Source organism: Triplophysa rosa, linkage group LG4 (assembly GCF_024868665.1).
Source record: "Triplophysa rosa linkage group LG4, Trosa_1v2, whole genome shotgun sequence".
NCBI lineage: Eukaryota > Metazoa > Chordata > Actinopteri > Cypriniformes > Nemacheilidae > Triplophysa > Triplophysa rosa.
The window spans coordinates 22,515,911-22,537,322 of NC_079893.1; the positions used below are offsets into that span (position 1 = coordinate 22,515,911).

The 21,412-nt window shown below is 39.1% G+C and overlaps 1 protein-coding gene across 13 annotated transcripts in view; it reads left to right on the forward strand.

Moving 5' to 3' along the window:
* Positions 1–21,412, forward strand: part of tenm3 (teneurin transmembrane protein 3) — a 308,707-nt gene that overhangs the window by 80,406 nt on the left and 206,889 nt on the right. For all 13 annotated transcript variants that reach the window (XM_057332728.1, XM_057332730.1, XM_057332729.1 and 10 more), the window contains exons 2-3: positions 15,087–15,413; positions 20,857–21,135. In XM_057332728.1, coding sequence (XP_057188711.1) covers positions 15,182–15,413; positions 20,857–21,135 — 511 coding nt within the window. In that variant the 5' untranslated portion in view covers positions 15,087–15,181. The remainder of the gene's footprint in view (positions 1–15,086; positions 15,414–20,856; positions 21,136–21,412) is intronic.

Genomic DNA, 21,412 nt, shown 5'->3' on the forward strand with positions numbered 1-21,412 from the left:
CTATCAGTGAAAGCAGAGGACATGGAAAAAGTATTTCATCAATGGCTGCTTTGTAAGGGGCCATGTTACCTCCACCCCCTTCCCCGTCAGGTTGATAGAATGAGAGTTAAAGCACTAAGATCCAGCCAATTAATCGCCGCCCATGATTATCAAATATTTTGACACCCTAAGACCACCTATAGCCTAAGAAAAAGTGTCCTCACACCCTTGAGGTTAAGTCAATGAGCAGACTTGTGTGAAGGTAAAATGCTGCTTAAAAGCCAAAATACTTCAGCCTTTCATATCAAAGGCCAAGTCCGCTGTGGCTTTGGTTCTGTGGAAATGAAATGTCACATCAGAGCCGCGTTTAACTTTGTCAGTGTGTGCCTTGTTTCCTGTCAATTCGATCAGACGAAGATCAACTAGCGGTAACCAAAGCTAATAGTCTAATAGTTCAGTTTGAGAGAAGATCTGGCATTAGAGGCGGTTGGTCTGACAAGTGAGGTAAAAGAGGTTCTTAAATCAGAGTAGATGAAGAGGGACAAATGGATGCATCAGAAGAGAGACAGCCGTGGTATTTCTAGAGAGACTGAAATACCACAGATTGAAAACAGGTGACGGCTATGCTCAAGTCTGAAAAGTTGCTTAAAGCAACAGACCACAACAAATGGAGTGACTCCCAAATGTTTGTAGTTTATTTATTTATTTACTTACCTTTTTATTTCAATTTTTTAAGAGTGAGCGACTGACAAATTATTTGGCAAATGTAGTATCATTTAAGCTTTTGTGAGAAGCTGTGTAACAGACACCTCTGTAATAGCAATATTATAACATTTTATTATTAAGAATATTATAATAATAATAATGCATTTAAAAAAATAAATAAAATGTTCAAAGATCATTTAAAATGAATTATATGTCGAAAAAGTTAATTATATTTGATTTGTTCTAGTGTATTTATTTAAGTAGTTAATTAACAATTAATTAAAATCGTCAACTTCACCGGATTTGTGCACCTGTTCTCACCATTCACTTTTTACCAGTGATATATCGAATCCAGAAGCATGTGGTTTTCTTGACAGGTGATTGCCAATGAGTCCTTGATTCATATCCATAAAGTATCCAGGTGAAGTTTATCAAGTTCACTTTCTTCTAGCCAAACAGCTAATGGCTCACATGTAGACGTTTTTACTGCAGCTCATTGAACATGAAACAGAACATACAACTAAATGCAATTGTAAATGATTACATCATTTTCCTAATATAAAACAATAAACTTAAGTCAAATTTAGTTACTTATATTATGTAGTTCACGTTACTGGTCTTATTGCACACAGTTTGTTTAGTGCAGTAAGATTTAGTTTTCAGCTTGCAGGTGACATTTTCTGTTGTCAAGTGCTGTTCTGAAAAGTGAAACTACCATTTGAATTACACCGTTTTACTTCGCAAAAGGGGAAACTAAAGAAAACATTGTTTTTCCATAATTGCATTTCCTGTGAAATGCATTTATGCCGCCTCAGAGCAGCTTTAAACCGCCTGTGTATATCCACGTTTTGGTGGTATATATTGCTCCTCAGATTGCTGCCTGTGCAGTGTAAAGAGGGCACAAGAGTGCCCTAAACAGAAGATGAGAGCAGGGTTTTATGTGTTATTAATATAACTGCCACACAGTTGTAACTTACAGTACTTATACAGTACTATATAATTGTGTTAGAAGTGTTTGCGGTGTTGTTTGCATATCATCTCGTTTCAATTAAATGGACTTGTTATTGTACTCCGTCCTGCGGAGTCTCTTGAAAAACCTTGTCAGTACTTCTTTACGTAGCTTTAACTTGGACTGAACGTTTTAAAAAGTGCACCAGAAATCTTGGTGAAAAGAGGTCATGTCTGACTACTCAGAACTGAGAGTTTTTTCAGATATCATTCATTCTGACAACATGAACTTCTATGTCCTCATGTAGAAATAAGTGAGCATTTTCATAGCATCGATAGAGAAAAGTTTATCAGTCATATTTCACCTTAATCTAACAGTCAGTCTTTGGGCTTATTTCCATTTCATCTCTTCCAAAGTATGTTGTAAATTTCGTTGGAATTAATTTGTTAAAATGTAACTTGTGAAGTTAATAGTCTAGTTCTATGCCAAAAAATAAATCAAATGAAAACGAGCCAATTCCTCTTTCCCACGAGGACAGAAACACCTGAAAATAACCTTGTTAAAATGTGGAGAGATCCGTGTCTCACCAACCTGTACCTCCTCACTCTGCATCTTGCTGTGAGTCTAATTTGAAGGCAAATATTCATAACTCGAAATCTCTTTCTGATCCCCGCGCTTTATTTGGAATCCGTTGGTTATTTAATTGCCTCGTACGTGCGTTCGTTTTTAATTGTTTTAATTGGCGTGTTTTGTTTTTATCAGTCACTTCTAACCTTTCAATTTATATGCTTAGATGCTGTCTACTGACAATACAAATATATATGATAGAGCATGCTTGCGTATAGTCCTTTATGATTTAATTAGCTATGCCAGTGTGTATGAGTGTGTGTGATGCTTGAAACAGCTGGATGGTTCCTCTGGCTCTCACTCTCTGAGCTCAGAAGCAGCTCCCGGCGTGCTGATCATCCTCCCTGTTGTTTCCCGAGTGGCTTATTAAATTACTCGACCTCCCTCGTATAGTGGGAGCTGTCACTGTCACTGAGCTGTGTCTCTCTCGCTGGCCGATAACAGGAGCTTGTATCGTGGCCTTAATCCTTATGCTCTCTTGGGTGGGATTAATACTCTCTTTGTGTAATTATGACCTCATTGCTCTGTTCTGATAAGAGGCGGGTTATCGGGTCAGACGACCATAGAGGGATGGAGTGAAGGAAGGAGAGAGAGCGCATCCGAGTGACACAGTTGATGCAGAGTGAGGTGACCTGGAATGGAGGATGTTCTCCTACATCCGTCTGTGCTGGTCTGGAAAATGACGTCTTTAAAATCAAGTGTGTCACTTCTGTAACCAAAATAATGGTTGCTTTCAAACAGGTTGCCCAGAGACCCTTTTCGAGGAAATGAACCTATAAATAGCCTAGTGTAGTTGTCTTTACATCTCATTCTGGGATATGAGAAAGTCTTTTCCAGAAAATGACTTCAGCCCTTGACAAATGTGTCTTGAGGCATCTGTCTTCTGTCGCGCAGCATCATCTAGAATCTAGACACCATGTGTGACTGACCCCAAGAAAGGTCTACTGCTTGGGCTTAGTTTGTATAACGTTATCAAGAAGATTACAGAAGATTTTCCTTTCTCAACCCGTGTAGTTTTTCCGCATCTTTCTCTTTAGCCATTACTCTCTCTCTCTCACACTCGGGCTGCCTGCTGTTGCTGTTCTGTGCCATATGGAGCTTTACTGGAACTCCTCTTAAAAGATTCACCAGATGAATCTCTCTCTCAGATGATGGCTTTCTCATTTAACAGATTGGCTGATGTGTCTGAGATGACTGGGTTATGCCACCACTAAATGAGAGGAGGGAGGGAGAGACATGTGCTTCCGAAGGCTCTGTGCTGCTCCCAGGGCAAAAGTTTGTTTTCTCTGTTATGTTTGTTTATGGATTCATTTTCGACTGTATTTATGTGTGCTGTGCTGTCTGGCATTAGCTTTGAATTATTCGCATATTTCACTGAAGGTGCGTAAATAGAAAATAAATGTAGAAAATTGTTTAAACATGAACTAGGATTCCTTGTTGTTTTATATATTAATTGAATATTTAAATAGTTCAGGATGGTAATATCACATTAACTTTTACATTACTTGCAAGTAATGTAGATTTGTTATTATTATGTATTAGGGCTGTCAACGTTAATGGTTAACGCATGCGATTACCTTTTTTCAGATTAACGCGCTAAAAATATTTAGCGCAATTAACGCAGCATCTTTTTGTTTTGTCATCCTTTGTCTAGCGTTACATTATATAATCACACTCTTATTCATGTACATGCTTTTAAACCACTTAAGCGCAGTTTGAAAAAGTTGCTTTAGCGCGTTCAGTGAAGATAGACAGCTTCTAGCTGTGGGATGCGGCACAACGCATACGCGAGGTCCAGTGTGGTGTATACAGTCACGGGCTAAAGGATGCGTCAGTGAATCTCTGTCAGACAGCGCACCAGTATTAAGTTCAAATGTGTGATTAATCAGATTTTTTTAATCGATCGACAGCACTAGTATGGATGTATATGTATAGATTTATTGTCATAGCTTATATGATAAACAGAATAGTTTATACATTTATTATTCTTATTATATATTTTATATCGTCATATTTTATATAATAAACATGGTGGTTTATGCATTTGTTATTAATCATATTATTATTACGGTGCTTAATAAATCAATACATATAATTTATATTTAATTATAAAAAATATTTAAGTAATTTACATTATGTAGAAATATAAATATATATTACTCATATTTCTTAAATATGTACATGTTGTATATACATGTCACACACACACTCACACATGCACACACACATTATATAAAGATAAACATTTATTTTGAAATCGATTAACTGTGATTAGATGTGAAAGCAATATTATTATTATTATAGTATTAGCAATAGCATTGTTATTATTGCTATTATTATTATTGCTGTTAATATTATTGTGTATAGATTTATTGTCATATCTTATATAATAAACATAATAGTTTATACGTTTTTTATTGCAAAATGTATTACAACTAAATCATTCTTTTCTCTCTTTTTGACTTAAACTGATCTAAAATAGGTCAAATAACAATTCAAACACAAATAATGTATATTTACAGACAGATGAATGTAGATACAAAACTTACAAACAAAAATAAATAAAACAATGAATCAGCAATAATAGCTTCCCAGTGCAGTGTAGAAAGTGCACTCTGTGCATCACTCTACACCATGTGTGTGAATGGATTAGTCCTGTCCTCATCTGAATTAGCCGTCAGTGTTAGGCCATTCCTTTGTGTGTTGAGCAGCTGCCGTCAGACACTCGCCCCCTAACCTTACTAAAGCCCATTGACCGCCATTAACACACATACAACTCAGGCCTCCGCCATCTGGAAACAACTGCTCGCCACTTGAAACACCCGACGTAGATTAAGAGGAGCGGGGCCAATTTATTAGTGGCCTGTCCCACAGGCTCAGATTTCAGCGAGCACTCAACACCGCTGTCCTATATTCACACGCTCACATAGTCGTCTGACAACATGCTCAGACACGTTGCACGTAGATACATTTGTTTAACGTAACAGATTACTTCTGGTGATTTACATAATCTTCTCTGGATTTAAAAGGATATGAATATGTATACAGTATGCTGTCATTGTTTACCTACTCTTATGTCATTACAAACAAGTATGACATTAGTCCCTGTAGTCCCTATCTACTTCCATTGTGTTAAAAATGATCTTAAATTATGAAAAAAATATGTCATTAAAAACATGTATGATGTTATTCTTTTAGAACATTGGGGTTATTTATTTTACAGTGTCTAGCTGATTGTTTTGTATATAGTGAAAGAAGATCTGTCTGTAGTCGCTATCCACTTCCATTGTGTTCAAAATAAATTCTTAAATGATGAAAAAAAGAATATGTCATTACAAACACGTATAACATAATTTTTTAGAACATTGATGTTGTTTATTCCAGAATGTCCAGATGAATATTTTTATATAAGAATTATATAATATAAGAAAAGTATATGGTGACCACCTTTTTCTGTAGTCCCTATCCACTTCCATTGTGTAAAAAATAGCTTAAATTTGTATTATCTTAAATTCTTCTGTAAAGAAAGTCATAGGTGGGATAACGTTCATTGAAAAAATACACAGCAAATCCCAACTGTTAACATAAATAGTAACCAACGGCAACCAAAGTTATTGCAAAGTAATTCTCACGGTAACCTACCTATGACGTCTGTGTTTTGTAAGATTGAAACGTCTTGAGTTTTTCTGACAGCTCGAGGCTAAATTAGACACGTTTTCTTGATGTTGTAACAGTCTGTGTTTTCCGTCCAGGTGCCTGTGTGTATGTTTAAGTGTGTTTGTAGTGGTTCTGACTGAAGGCTGTTCGTAATTAGCGCCGCTAATGGCGAAGTTTAGAGAACGGGCTTCTCCAATTTTGAGCTGGGTGGCATCCTGTTGAGCATGTCAGCTTAAACTTACAGCCAATCACCGCCAGGCAACATCAATCACCCAACGGAGAAAAGCAGAGACATACACAGGAGAGAAGGTAAACACTTCCAGCTGAAAGCATTTGGGTGCGATTTGTTGAGAGGAATGATGTCGTTTATATTGGGTGATCAGCGATGTTTAACAGACTGGCGCTCTATTTCATTTTCTCCCCCTTGCGCGCTCATCTCTCTTCATTCTTTTCTCCTTTTCTTCCCACACGCTCACTAACTGCCTGAACGCTCTTTCATCCTTTTGCACTCTCTCTCTCTCTCTCTCTCTCTCTCTCTCTCTCTCTGGAAAATATGGGCCTGTCTGTCGTTCCTGCATGTTTGGCGTGGCGCGCTTGACACGGGGGCGCCCGGCGGAGTGACGCACGGGAGCCGTGCTGGGACACGACTTTGAATGTTTCTCAAAGCAAAGAGTGACAAGCATTTGAACTGAAACATTTTAATGATGCCTCTATACTTTCAGTGAGAAGAAGAAAAAGTTTGAGTTACGACAAGAGTTGCGGCGAATCGCGCTTTGATGCCGCCGGGCTGTAGCGTATTATCTCTGACCATTCTTCACTGAGCAGAGCTTTCATTCCGGCCGTCTGGAAATGAAGTCTCGGGCTACTTTTCTTCTGTCCGTTCCCCTCCAATACAGCCTCTGTTCCGGTGATTATGTACCGCCGGTGAGCGGACGCTCGGCTGCAACACCGTCCAAAAGTTTCAATTTCACACCATGCGCAGCCACGTCGAACCCTCCTATTCCGCAAGGAGCCTCTGTCAACCTCTGTAAAATCCGACCCCCCCCACCTACCTTGATATGTTCCGCTTTTCTCACGTCGATAGCTCCTCTGTTTCCAATTTTACCAGCCCTCACTGTCAGTGTCTGGGTGTTCTGCAGGGTGAAAACACTCTCGCGCCCTTCCCTCTCTCTTTCTCTCTCTCACTTTCACGCCCGTTGTCTTTCAAACCCTTTCTTTCTGTGTTTCTTTCCAACTTTTTGGGGCGAGCGTCTGATGAGCTCAAGCTGTTGAGTCTGTCTCTTAACAGATCTCAGATTATTAGCATAGGGCCTAAATGCCTTGCTCCCACAGTTAAACCACTCTGCTGATGGAGATAATTGCCTACCATACACACACCCGAAACAACCACAGAAGTCACGCCCACAAATGCAGTCCATTTGAGCGTATTGCACAAAACTGGCAAGCCCTTGCTGTAGTAGCCAGATCCAATCTGATTGGTTAACTTCCGGAAGTAAGGGAACAAGTTTTTATCCGTTTTTCTGAAACGAAGTTGGCTTAAAAGTCCAATGTGTCATTTTTGGAGGATCTAGTTACAGAAATGCAATATAATATACATAACTTCTTCAGAGGTGTATAAAGACTTTACATAATGAAACGTTATGCTTTTATACTTTGGAATGAGCTATTTCTATCTACATTCTCCGGGGGTCCCCTTTCTGCAGTTTCTACAGTAGACCTAAACAGACAAACTGCTCTACAGAACGCGTTTTGTAAATACGTTATCTCCGTTGGCAAAGAAGCGAAAATGTGACGACATCTTAGTTCTGTGTCGGCCAGCATAGTGCTTTGAAAGGGAGGGGAGTAGTAGAGTGAGCCATTGGTTGCAATTCGCAACCTCACCGCTAGATGCCACTAAATTTCATAAACTGGACCTTTAATAAAGTATCAGGGTAATGCAGGTCTTGTAAGGAGGACATAATCACTGGATTTGGAGAATTTCTGGATATTAATTTTACATGGCAGACAGAGGTAGGAATGCACATTGATTGGTATTATCTTCTTCTATTGTGTATATATGAATACATTTTCCATTTAAATATTTGGAGGTAAAAAAAGATATAAATAATACTTTTCCCCCTCTGATTAGGCTCAGCAAAACCGGTCTGGCCGAAACATTAACTTACAGTTTCACATTATTGGCATTTCATGAATGTTGTTAGTTGTACAATAGGTTTGTCATGGCTCTGACATTTTTAACATATTTCACTATTAGAAGTCTTACTTTTCAGCTGTCTAAGCAAAGAAAAAACCTCTCATGCTTTGTTTGACTTACTTCACATTCTAGCAGCTGAGCCTCAACACTCACTGTTTTACTTTAATATACTGCACTTTGTGCATGTGTTGTAAGTACTGTGTGTGTCCGTCATCATACTGAATGATGCTTCATAAAAATATAAAAATGCAAAAGTATTTCTGTGAGGGTTAGGTTTAGAAGTGCGATCACACCGCATCCTAACCAAACGCGATGCGATAAGATTCCTGCGATAAGCAATTTGTTTGTACACAAACAAACGCGGGACGCGACAATCAATCACAAAACACAGCCAATCAGAACAGTTTTTCTCTGTCCACGCAGCCTCGCACGCTGCAGCTGAAGAGTGCACAAAGAGAGATGCGTCCTGTTCTCATGACTTCAGTGATGCCTCACCGGACGCTAAGCTATAATTTTAGAATCTAAACGTATTTAATCAAACGTATATAGCCTGTCCTCATCCATGTTTGGCGATTAATATTCATGACGTGCAGATCTTACAGACTGTTGTGTGGGCGGAGCTGTCAGCCGCGACGTCGCAGAAATAGAAACGGCCGTTGCTCGTCGCGCAGCGCTGTCGCGGATGGTTCAGACAAAACCTCTGGTTAACATGGAAAAGATACCTTTTATCGCGTGTCGCAGCGTCGCGTTGCGTTTGGTTAGGATGCGGTGTTAGGGGTTGGGGATAGAAAATGTCATTAGATCTGTATAAAACAATAGAAGTATATGTCAAGTCCCCATGAAGAGTGTGTGTGAGTAAAAGAGAAAAGTTATGTTTTTGGTCTTAGGTCAAGTTAGCTGTTTTTGCTCGGTATGATTTAGCCCAGAACAATTACTCAACAGAGGAGTCTCTGAATGGAGAGAGAGAGAGAGAGAGAGAGAGAGAGAGAGAGAATATAGTGGAAAACCCGGGTGGCGTTCAGGCAGGTAATCCTCTGCTGTAGGAAAATGGGTCACATTCGCTCTTTTAATGTCTGTTGTCCGTTCCTCTCTTTCTTCTTCTTTAATTCCACACTCCTTTCATCTCGCCGATTCAAACAGTCATAGAAAAGATTAACGGCAGGAGGGCAAAGCTGCTTTTTTGATGATGGCATTTGCGGGATAAACAAAAGATCTTGACAGCAGCTAACACTAAACTTTTCCTTCCTTTGATCCCAATTTACAGAGCTCCCTCCCTTTCTTTCATAGCGAACTCCTAACTTTATATTAGATACAGTTGTGCTGGTCTGGCTTGCGTTAGTTGTGTTCCAGAGCTATCAAATCATACAAGCTGGCAATACATAAACCTACAAGCTCCCAACGGCCAAAAAAGAAGAGAGATGGAGAGAATTCTCATAAAAGTGGAAATGCCCAGCTGATGTTTCCAAGCTGTTGAGAATGATGGGAGTTCTGGCAGCATTGCAGGAGATGAATATTTCTCCCCAGTTCCTTTTAGTTGCTTTTTAACCTTCTGAATGAACTCATCTTCAAGTGTACTCAGCTGGTAATTTAGCTGGCTTTCTTACTTACCATTTCACACTTTCTCATTTTCTCTTTCTGGCTGTTGTGATAAGAATATTAACCTACGCATTGATACAGAGAAAGGGAGCTATTCAAATTGATGTTATAGGCAAAAGCGTGAATGTGTAACAATAACACTTCTCAGCGAGTCTGTTCAATCGGCGGCCATCTTGGCCATGTTCCAACTGCCTACACCCTTGGGTTGTCTTTCCGAGTTCAGATTTTACAAGGGTGCTGTCCCTTCGCCAAAGGGGTATATAGTGGATACAATGGGGGTGCCCGCGGGCAACCTAAAATGACAAATGGGACGCCCTGTAGTCTCGTGGACTTCACAGGTTTTGGCACACAATGCAAAGCAATGATGCTTCAATTGTGCCATCTCGGACAGTCCCTGAGGCAAGTCAGTTCTCTCGATAGTTATTTTGGTAACCCCCGACAGCTGTTTTCAGCATCAACAATACTTTTACAAGTACAGCTACTACAGTGGCGAATTCTCCTCAACTGTCTAAGTTAGAATTTGATACTATATTTAATATTTGATTTATAATAATAATTGATTTTATATTTCCATTCACATAAATATCCTTTTGTTTTTTTCTGTTCGGCTCAAATCACGAGTTAAAAGACAAATTGTCTGTATAATGAAGACCTTTCACTTCTTCAGCAGCCATATTAGAGGTGACATCACATATGTTAATTGTATATAATTATTTATCATTTTAAATATATGTTAATATCTATTGTATTACATTATTTTTAACAATATTTAGTGGTCCTTCTCTTCTTTGTACTGTCCATTTCCACAAGCTCAGGCACAGCCTCAGATCATTTATGAAGCCCAGAAGGACTTGTGCAAACATACATAATGCACATGCTCATGTAAAAACAATGAATATTCAGCTTTGGTCAACGCTGGTTTAAGCTGAAATCCCCCCACCCCATGTAGCCAAGTGTTACTTTTCCGCTTGACTTGATTCCTGCATCCGCTCTCACGGACCTTGCAAGCACACGCGCACACATGATTTTCACACACTAAACACACAGATCTTTCTACACGGAACGACTCGTTCGACAAACACACACAAAGACATATGCACACAGATCAGGGCTGTTTCTTATGCACGTCGGGTTTCATAGTCTGGTAGGTGGTTAAAGCTGTAGTAGTTCTTTTTATGTTAAAATGTTTTACCTGTATTAATAATGTTCCCCAAAAACCTACAAGTTTGAAAGATTGCAATATTGGCTTAACCAATGGCATATGTTTTTCTAACCAATGGCAAGAGGGAATAATGAGGAAACGATCAATAGGTTTGCAGTTTGTGGAAAAGATAAAACTGTGACTGTCAGAGATTCGTCTGCTGAAGCAATATGGACTGGTTATTTTGCTATTCTCAGACACAACAGGACAGTGGATTTTTAAAGTTTGTCTTGTCGTCCGAGTATTTTCCCCTCTGGCTGTCTGAGGGCAGAAAAATCCAGAATTCATCTCTGCTGTGAACCATCATTAGCGCTGTTTATCATAAATACATATTGCTTGCAATAACATCTCAGTGTCAGACTCTCAGCATGGGTCTTCCATATGAGATGGAAATGTTTTAAAGTTTTAAAAATTATGTGACACCGTTTATCTGATTTATTAGAAGGCACGGCCATTTTTCTTCAATGCACAAATAAACTATCCTTTCTGATTCTCTGCACTGAGATTTTTCTTCTCTCCCAACTTGATTTTTCACATGGAATTATTTATTTTCAATAAGATGCTTGATTTGTGCATGACATCACTGGTCCTGCTCTGTTTAATGGAGCGTGATGCCCTAATAGATCCTCATTGATCATTTAACATATTCACTCTCTCTGACGGCAAACGTAAATGATCTTTCAGCGGGCCTGATTTTTTTCTTCTTTTTCTATCTCCAGCACTCAAATTACCTTGACAGTCCTCTTGTACGAACTGTTTGCTGTATTAGGGATGTCAGTGTTTTCCTATTTAAAGCTTGGTGCTAGCCATCGAACCGCAACAGTTTTTAATTAAGAATTTAATTACCAATAATGCATTTGATCAGCCGCTTTTAATTCATTTATGATGCCTATGAAGAATCAGATAATTATGCCACACGTATTCTTCACAGACAAAAGGGTGTTTTTTTCATTCATCTGATAAGAAAAATATATATTTTCCTTCATCAATTTTTCTTCACTTTTCATAAAAAAATGTATTGTCTGATGACTAACGCTTGGTGTCTCAGCACTGTTGTACAAAGGCGCATTTATTTATTTTTTCGAATTATTTATTAAAAATTATATTTTATACTACGTGTCCAAGGCTTTAATAAATGTTTTTATACTTTAGAGTTTTGCTTCTTACGATGGTGGTAAGAAGATTAATGGTCAATAAAAAATATAACTTCTGGTAACATGGTAATTCACACTTCGGTAAGATGAACATATGGGTCTGGCAAGCGACAGACTTAAGCTTTGCTTTGGAGGAGAGCAGTGTGTGTGTGTGTGTGTGCGTGTGCGCGCATGTGTGCGCGTGTGTGCATGTGTGCGCGTGCGTGTGTGTGCGCGTTTTGCCTTTATTGTGAAGACCAGCCAATGGTCCCGCCTAAGGAAAATTGTATATTAAACACACTAAATTATGTCCTTATGAAATGATAAAAAATGCATGATGGTTTGGCTCAGTAAAAAAAACAATAAACATCAGATAGAAAAACATGTGTGTGCATGCTCCTATTTGTGAGTTCAGTGTCTATCGCATTAAAGCCGGTTCAAAGGAAGTCACGCCTATTTTCAGAACAAGCCAATGAGAGCGTTGATCTGTGTAGGAAGCACCTCAGGTGCTCTCTGCTGTTTCCGTCAGCACTCACACGCTCTCAAACGCACCTTCACACTTAACAGACACTGTGACTCTCTCTCTCTCTCTCTCTCTCTCTCTCTCTGTCTCCTCCTCTTTCTCTCTCTCTCTTCTCTGCCTCCTCTCCCTCTCTCACAGCTAAATCTAATCGCAACCATTTACTACTCCAGGTACGTAAACCCTCATGTCCCTCAGAGATAATGCCACCATAACACAACTCCGCACTCCCCAGTCTCCCTCCCGTCGTCTAGCACCCATTTTGATTTAACCCTACCACCACAATGACGCTATCGGCTACACATACCAACCAAGCCCCCTACGTAATCGCTAGCCCTTACCTACACTCATTATTCACATAAGTGAAACGCCGCGGCTATGTCTCTCTCTCTCTCTCTCTCTCTCTCTCTCTCTCTGTCTCTCTCTCTCTCTCTCTCTCTCTCTGTCTCTCTCTCTCTCTCTCTGTCTCTCTCGCTCTCTCTCTCTCTGTCTCTCTGTCTCTCTCTCCTCAAGATTCAAGATCCAAAGCTTTATTGGCATGATAAAACAAATTTTTACATTGCCAAAGCACAAAAAATGTAATATAAGCATGCACAAATACAGATTATGATAAAAATAAAATAAAAGTATATAAGTATCTATATACTGTATACATCTCAATTTAAACAGAAAAAGAGCAAAGTATTGGTGAAAGTTCTAAGTGAGAGTGACAGGATCCTGTCATAGTGTCAGTTTGTGTGTGTTGTGTCAGTGTTTTGTTGTGTTGCGATGGTTGTTCTTTTGTCGTGGCAGGACTCTTCTCTCTGTCATGTAAAACAAGGAAACACCCCGTAACAGTATAAAAACACCCCAACCCCTATCCTGTCTCCAGTCCTCTAACACGGCCATATAGGGAAGCTTTTTAAAATCACCTACGCATGACGTGTCCAAAAACACAGAGGGTGCTGGCCAAAAAAAAAGAAAAAGGAGAGGAAGAGGAGAGTGAAAAAAATATGTTCGAGCATGAACAGCGAAGCATGCACGTTGGGAAAGCTCCAAAAGAAGGCCAGCCAAGAATGAAATGAAAGTACAGCGATTATCAGGACCCAGAATTAGAAGCAGAGGGTTTTGGACTAATAAACATTTGAAACGCACCCCAGGGCCCTCACCATCATTTATTACTCCACCATCTCTCATTAATGTTTTTTCTTCTTGTTTTTTTCGTACGTTTTCTTCGTTTTTTCTTCATCGATTCCCAGCATGTTGTAGGTAGATTTTATTCATTCTTGCTGGCAGGGTTTAATGAAAGGTTGTTGGCTGTTTTTTCCCTCTTCCGTTCTCGATACCTTCCGCCTTAGATGTTCTTATCCGGTATTTTGTTTCAGTCTTCTGCTTACTGTATCGTTGTTATCAGTAACTCTTGACATATAACAGGTTAAAGAACCCGGTCATCAATTAAGCAACAACCCACACACACGCACGCACGCACACACACGCCCACACAGTGTCCCATCCTGTCCTCTTAAGCTTATGAACTCCCAAAAACCATTCCTTTGCAGTAACACAGACAGCAACTTGCAGTACTGAGTGTGTGCACTAGGACTGGGCAACATACTGAATATTTCTGATGTATTCACGATGATTTTTCTGGCAGTATAAAATTAAACATCATAAATATTATAGTGACTTTAATTTGCTTTTTATTCAGTCATTAAGATTTTGAAATAGCTTGTCATTAGATTATTTTCATGGTCCTTCATTTTCTTTTTCATGACTTGCAGCAAAAACTTGCAGTGTTCAAGTTGATAAGTTCAAACTGTGCAGTGAATTGAAAACGGTTCATAATTTATTTTCTAAATTGTAAAAATCTCTGTAAAATGACTATTTATTGTGAAATTGCGTACATGGAGGAGTGATGTTTATTTAAAAGGAAACTATTATTTGTCCTTCATTTAGTGAGAAACTGCATAAAAAATAAGCCGTTTTGTGTGTTTGCATAAAAAAGATTGCACTGATTCTTCTTTACTACAATAGCTGTTTAATATTGACTCTAAATAAAAATAATAATATACTGTGCAATATTTATATTGTTTTTGTGTTTATATATTTATTTATTGCACAGCCACACACACATACACACTCAAAAAGAATGTGTTAATTATTTACACGCAGTGTTATACTTTTAAGACATAATGTATTATTTTAACACATTTTGTGTTGATTTTGTGTTAAAAAAGTAGTTAAAAGTAACACAAAATGTGTTTTCCCAGGACAACACATTTTTGTTTGTTTTTAAAACAATTTGTTTTCAGAGTAAACAGACACACACACACATTCACAAAAACTTGACACTACATTCAAAACCGCCAGGAATGTCTGCTACACACGCAGGAGGAAGCGCTCTGATGCCGTCTTGCTGTCTCAGTCCAGAAGGTGGAGAGGATTTGTGAATCCTGGCAAGATTAAGTGTACAGCTTTGTGTGCTATGCAACCGCTAGTTTACACGTTATTTAATTCTCTCTTTCCTCTGTTCTCTCGCTCTCCAGGTAGACAAAAGTAAGCTCACAGTTGGGTGGAGCCTGTGGAGTGCAAGCGCTCCAGTTGGTTGCTGCGTTGCGTTACACCGCGTCATGTGGGCAGGATGGATGTGAAAGAACGCAGGCCTTACTGCTCGCTGACCAAGAGCAGGAGAGAAAAAGATCGCCGCTACACGGGCTCGTCCGGCGACAGCGAGGACTGCCGCGTGCCCACCCAGAAATCCTACAGCTCTAGTGAGACCCTTAAGGCCTTCGATCACGACTCCTCACGACTGCTGTACGGAGGACACGTCAAAGAGATGGTCCACCGAGAGGCAGACGAGTACACCCGGCAAGGTGAGTCACCTGCGCAGCTCATGCTTTAGTGATGAAACTAGTGTGACATCAGCCGGCCCAGACGTCACATGTCATATAGCTTTAAAGTGCATGCTTTAAAAACAACTCGCGCGGCTTGTCTCGTGGATCGTTTTTTTGCTGGCCATTAAGCTGTATCTTGCATTATTTTTATAGAAAATTCCTTTGACAGTGAGGTTATTTACCTTTTTGTGACAAATATGCGACAGGTCACTGCGTCACCTCAGTGAAACTGCATGTTGCATAGAACCGTGAGAATGCAATGTGATCTTGTTCCTCATATTTTTTGTTTTGTTGGCTTAATGTGAAGAATGTGTCACCACGCTCAGGTCCAGAGTAAAAAAACACCCTAGACCAAATTTTTCAATGAAGTAAACGTCATTGTGGTAGTAAATGATTTGTTTATTTGTTATCATAATCACTTGCAGTGTTAGAATACAGTGTTAGTTTGCGTAAGATTATCGCTCGTATGATGCAATTTAAGTGGTGTTTTGCCATGTGTTGCGATAAAGTCATCAGCCAACTGGCGAGTAGCGTATTTACCAAATCCAGTTTTTAATTTCGCATTTAAGTTTTGGCACGCTTTCAATTTTGATCCCGCATAGATATGTACATGAAAAATCGCATTAACACACATCGCATTAAAAAAATGATATATATCGGATATATAGCCATAATTATACATAATTACAGGAAATTAAATTTTGGTCTGGCACAACTGCGCACACTATTTTCTTTGACTGAAAAATAAAGTAGTAAGAAAACAGATTAGATTTATGGACACACGCCAAATGGCGACAGAGCACAGAAATAAAGCATTTCTTCTGATTAGCAACACTGAAACCCCTGCGCCCGGTCTCTCATTTTCAGATCTGAAGTTTCCCTTATAACGTATGCCCACGTGTCCCATTGGCATTAATGAATGGCACCATAAAAACATAAACAGCATTATTGCACTGTTCTGAAGTTTGCAATGTGCCCCGGTCGGCCACAGTTTTATTACTAATTATGTGCGCGGAGGGTATGAAACCATTCACGCAACCCTCGGTTTATAAACTCTATCGCAGTCATGGACTTATTTTTTTTTTCCGTTTTTGTTTGTGTTTCATTTTGTTGTGTTTGTTTCTCCTGGGTTAAGGCTTCATCCAAATATACACCAGGAAAGGTGAGTGCGGCACCGCGGATTTAGCGCAAGCCTGAGATTTGGGTCAGATGTTTTTTTTCCCTGGGTGTTGTGGTTCTGTGTGTTGTGATAGAGGTTAACCCCCTGTATTTGTGCGCCCTTAACGTAAGTGTTGTGTTAAGCTGAAGGTCAGTCTAGCTGTTATCAGTCACCGGAGTGCTACAGGCTCTGTCTGTTGAGTGTGTTTATTTTAGAAAGCACAGGAAGTGACACCAGATTACAGCAGGGGGTAAAGGAGCAGCCTGCCTCGAACCATTATGCAGGTTAGCCCACTCCATCACGGAGCGAGAGAGAGGGAGTCGGCGGAAGAGCAAAGGCACTCGCAGATGTAGTACAGACACGGTTAAGCTCTTGAAACTGCGCTTGGCTCTTCAACACTCTCTCCATAATCAGCCCGTGGCGGACGTAACCTAACCCCGGTTCCCTGCCCTAACCTCAACACGCACACCGTTCCTCATGAAAAGAAGTCCTCCCGTGTGATATATTTCTAGCCTTTAGACCACTGTGAAAAGCCAGATAATTAATTTACCAAATATAAAGGACCAGGCGGGTGAACCCAAGTTGTTAATTAGCCATTACACAACAATGGCAGATTGGAATTACGGAGATCTGAAATAATGTAGGCTCGCTGGGAAGCGCTGCCGTTTAGTTCCATTACAAAGTTCCATAAAGGTCATTACCAGTTCATTGATTGCTTTCAAACTCAAATTAACACTTCATAAATATTTGAGCAGAAAAGCCGTAATTGCTCAATTATCTTATCCTGTACAATTTCATCTACACTAATCGCTGTTCATTTGGAAGTTATATGATTTTAATTGAACTTTAGTGGAACCCCGATTATTTCTGTAGTTAATAGCCCTTATTAATTCCTGTGTTAATGCAAGGGATCGATGATTTTACGTATTTCTTTTAGTCTTTATAGTCATCGCATAAAAATGTGCAGCTTTTATAGTGATTGTTTTAATATGGAATTTTGGGGCTCAATAAGGTTCATGTGTAATGACCTTTTTTATTTAATTTGTAACATCATCAAATATATTTCATTTTACAGGATATTTTAATTCAATTCACATTGCTTTTCGTCCTTATTTGTATAATTATTTAACGAAATATGAAATATTTCACTTTTTTATATGAAAAGACATTTGGAAAAAAAGCATTCTTTGAATTCCCCACCACTTAAACTTACGAGGATCTGCCTGTAAACGGCAAAATCAATGATCCGTTTTAGGGAGCAATATATTTCAGCAGTATTTCTGGTGCTCTGTAAATGTGAGGAAAGCTTTCTCTTTGCCGCTGTGGTTCTTCGGGCTTCATTGTTTTTAGAGCAGCACACACCTATCACCATGGCAGATAAGCTTCCTCCATGGAATGCCGTCTGCTCCACACACTCATTCCACACAACACGAGTTTGCAAATCATTAGATCCAGACAAAAAAAAGAATGGGAAATGATTTATACAGTAAGTCGTAGTGGGTGCTAAATTGAAAGTCTTTTTAAAATCGTCTAAAATTTGAAATTTAAAGTTAAGATTCAAAGGAGGTTTTTTTACATAATTTTGTGGATTTAAAATATATATATATAAATTATTTTTGTCTGTTTTGGTGCTGTATGTGTGTAAATAAATACAAATAGTATTTATTCATATATTAAAATTGAGTAGTTCATTTATTTGCATGTTATACACTATTTATTTTATTCCGTTTTTTTCTGTTTACGTAAAAATTGTACACAATGTACAGGTATTCAGTTTATTTTTTATTTACATATATTTTATTCATGCATTTACATTTTTTATTTAGAGCTAAATAAAAATGTAATGTGTAGGCTATTCATATTTTACATTTATGTTCATATATGTTATGCTATATATCATATTCAATCAATATCATGTATAATAATTCTTTTTTTTTTATATAGAATAGCTTAAGTACATGCAATGGCATGATGATGTTTTCTCATCTGTGACACATTCTCTCTCACACAGTTTCTGCATGTTTGTGTCCACCTACATTTCTGTTGTTTTTCATCATGTCTTTAACAGCACCTGTATTTATAACCTCCATCTCAGTCATTTCAGTGCAAAAACTAATTTGATTTTAATTGTGAGATTGCCAAATGGTGGAAACGCTTAAGACAGCAGTATGCTGAAAGTGATTTTATTCCCCCCGTCACCCCCACAAACTGCAGAAATAAAGTCTTAGAATAAGTAATATGACAGGTTGATTACAGAAAATCAGCTATGTCTTGTCATTGTTGCCGTGGCGACATGACGTGGATATAAATAATCCCTCATTTCTGCAGCGGTTTTCCCTCAGTATGAAACCGTGCACAGCCCTAGAGACTGCAGTCACTTCATTAAAACAGTTTTAAAAAGCGTGTAAACGGCTGTTTAGACATGTTGCCGCCGCGTTCCCTCTCACAGCTAATTGCTGCAGTTCATCTGCATCCTTATAAAATATGTGCAGAAGGTGAACAGAGAAGACATCATCCGTCTCACTGCGAAACACATTTTTCAAGCTCATTTTCAAGCTCACTTAGCACAACTAGACTTGCCAAGCAACATGGTGCTAAAGAATAACAATTAGTCAAGTGGCAGCCCACCTTTCACAGCCAGAATACACACTTTCGGTTTGTTTGTTGATCAGTGATATTAAACGCGTTTAGCGATGCTTTTTTAATGAAGTTTTTACTCTTAAGTACGCACTAGGTACTTTTGGATATCTTGCTGGTGCCATGCTTGTTTTTGTTTGTGTTTTTTTCTTCATTTTAACAAATACTTTACAACTTTATTTATTATATTCTGTTGTAACTGCAGCAAGTCTTTGCACTTATCTAAATGAAAGTGTATAGCTCTGAGATTTCAGAGATCTCAGTTATGTTTGATTTAAATCACCAACCTGCTCCCAGATGTTTCTCGCTCAAGTCCTTAGGAGAAATACAAATCGAAACCATTTTGACAATTGTAATAGCATAGATAGAACCATAAAACGTGGATTGAACTGTTCAGATAATTTGGTCCTTAAAGAATGTGATGAGACATCCGCGATGACATATCTGACTTTTATTTGCAGTCCTTGATAGAATGGAAAATCTCTGCACAGTTTGAGACATCCATAATCGAGATCTCTGCTAGAACAGAGGAGACAAGAGATTTGTGGGGTGTTTTGAGCCCAAAGTCTTAATTTCATAGGAGAAACAACTGAGAAAATCTCATTTGTATTTTTTTCTTTCCAATGGGATATATATCATGCCGACGTGACTTTTTTTCACTGGGCAAGAGCTAGTCCGCACGACATAGTCTCTTAAGCAGACATCTGTGTTTATTTCTGCGGTTCCAAAAACCGATCAGGACTCCTATTTGCAGTGCATTGTGGGGCAGACTGCTAAGTCTGCAGTTATATGACTGTCTGATGAGACTCGATAGTCTCTTTGTTCCACACATGGGGTGTTAGCTTGCCTTCTGTGTAGTGTGTGTGTGTGTGCGCGTTTGCTTGTGTGTGTTTTAAGAAAGGGAGTCGTCTTTCTGTCTAGGTTTTGGGTCAGTTGACACAATCTCCCATGCTTAAAAAAAAGGAAGAGACCAAAAACAAAAAAGATAGATTGCACTATTGATTTACAGCATTATTTTTCTTTTCCCTTCCCTTTTCTTTGGAGCTTTTCATTGCTCAACGCTCCACAAATGGCTCCCCGGTTGCCAGCAAAGCCCATTTACCTGTCAGCTTGTGTTTTACCAGTGCTCTATGGGCTTCCCTCACCCTAAAGAAAGCATACCCGAGCCACCCCCCCTCACACACACACACACACACACACACACGCATACATTGTGGAATTGTCCAGTCCACTCCCACATTGAGAACCGCTTATCATGACGTCCAGTCTGTGAGTAATGGACTCCCTCCAGTGAGAAAACTCTGATTTCTCATCCTCATGTACTTAAAATTGTGCGTGTTTGGAAGGGGCATCCGGGGTATTAGTGGTCTCTCATTTATTTTTTTCATTCTCGTGATACTAAAATAGCACATTGCAGAAATAAGCGCAGAAAACCTCAGTCAGACTTTCAAAGAGCCTCTTTTCGGTGTCTCTTTGATTGATTGTTTCTTCTGTTTAACTAGGCCATGTTGAGTATCTCTCACTGTGTTTTTTGTATACCATAGCATTTTATTATTCCAAGTGTTATATGTGTGTGTTTATATATTCTCACTGTGTAAATAAACTGTTCATGTGTATGTCCTACAGGGCAGAACTTTAACCTGAGGCAGCTAGGAATATGTGAACCAGCCTCGCGCCGTGGCCTGGCCTTCTGCGCTGAGATGGGACTCCCCCACCGCGGCTACTCTGTTGGGGCAGGCTCAGACGTGGACAATGAGAACGAGAGGGTGATGTCACCAGAGCGTGCCATGCGCCTTTGGGGCAGGGGTGTAAAGTCCGGCCGCAACTCCTGCTTGTCCAGTCGCTCCAACTCGGCGCTGACCTTGACCGACACGGAGCATGAGAACAAGTCAGACAGTGAGAATGGTAAGTGGAGGCTCACTTGAGTTCTCTTCAGTCTTTCAATCCAGACTTAACCAGCGCGAACAGGGACACTTTCATCTGATGCACACATGTTTGTAGGGTCCAGAAATAACTTTTCGACACGCTTGCCAATGTTAAGTGGACTACTATTATTATCATCATTTGTTGTTATTATTATTAGTAGTAGTATTATTTACATAATTAATAACAACAACATTAATAACAACAACATTATTATTATTATTATTAGTGGTTGTATTATTGTTATTATTTTAATGAC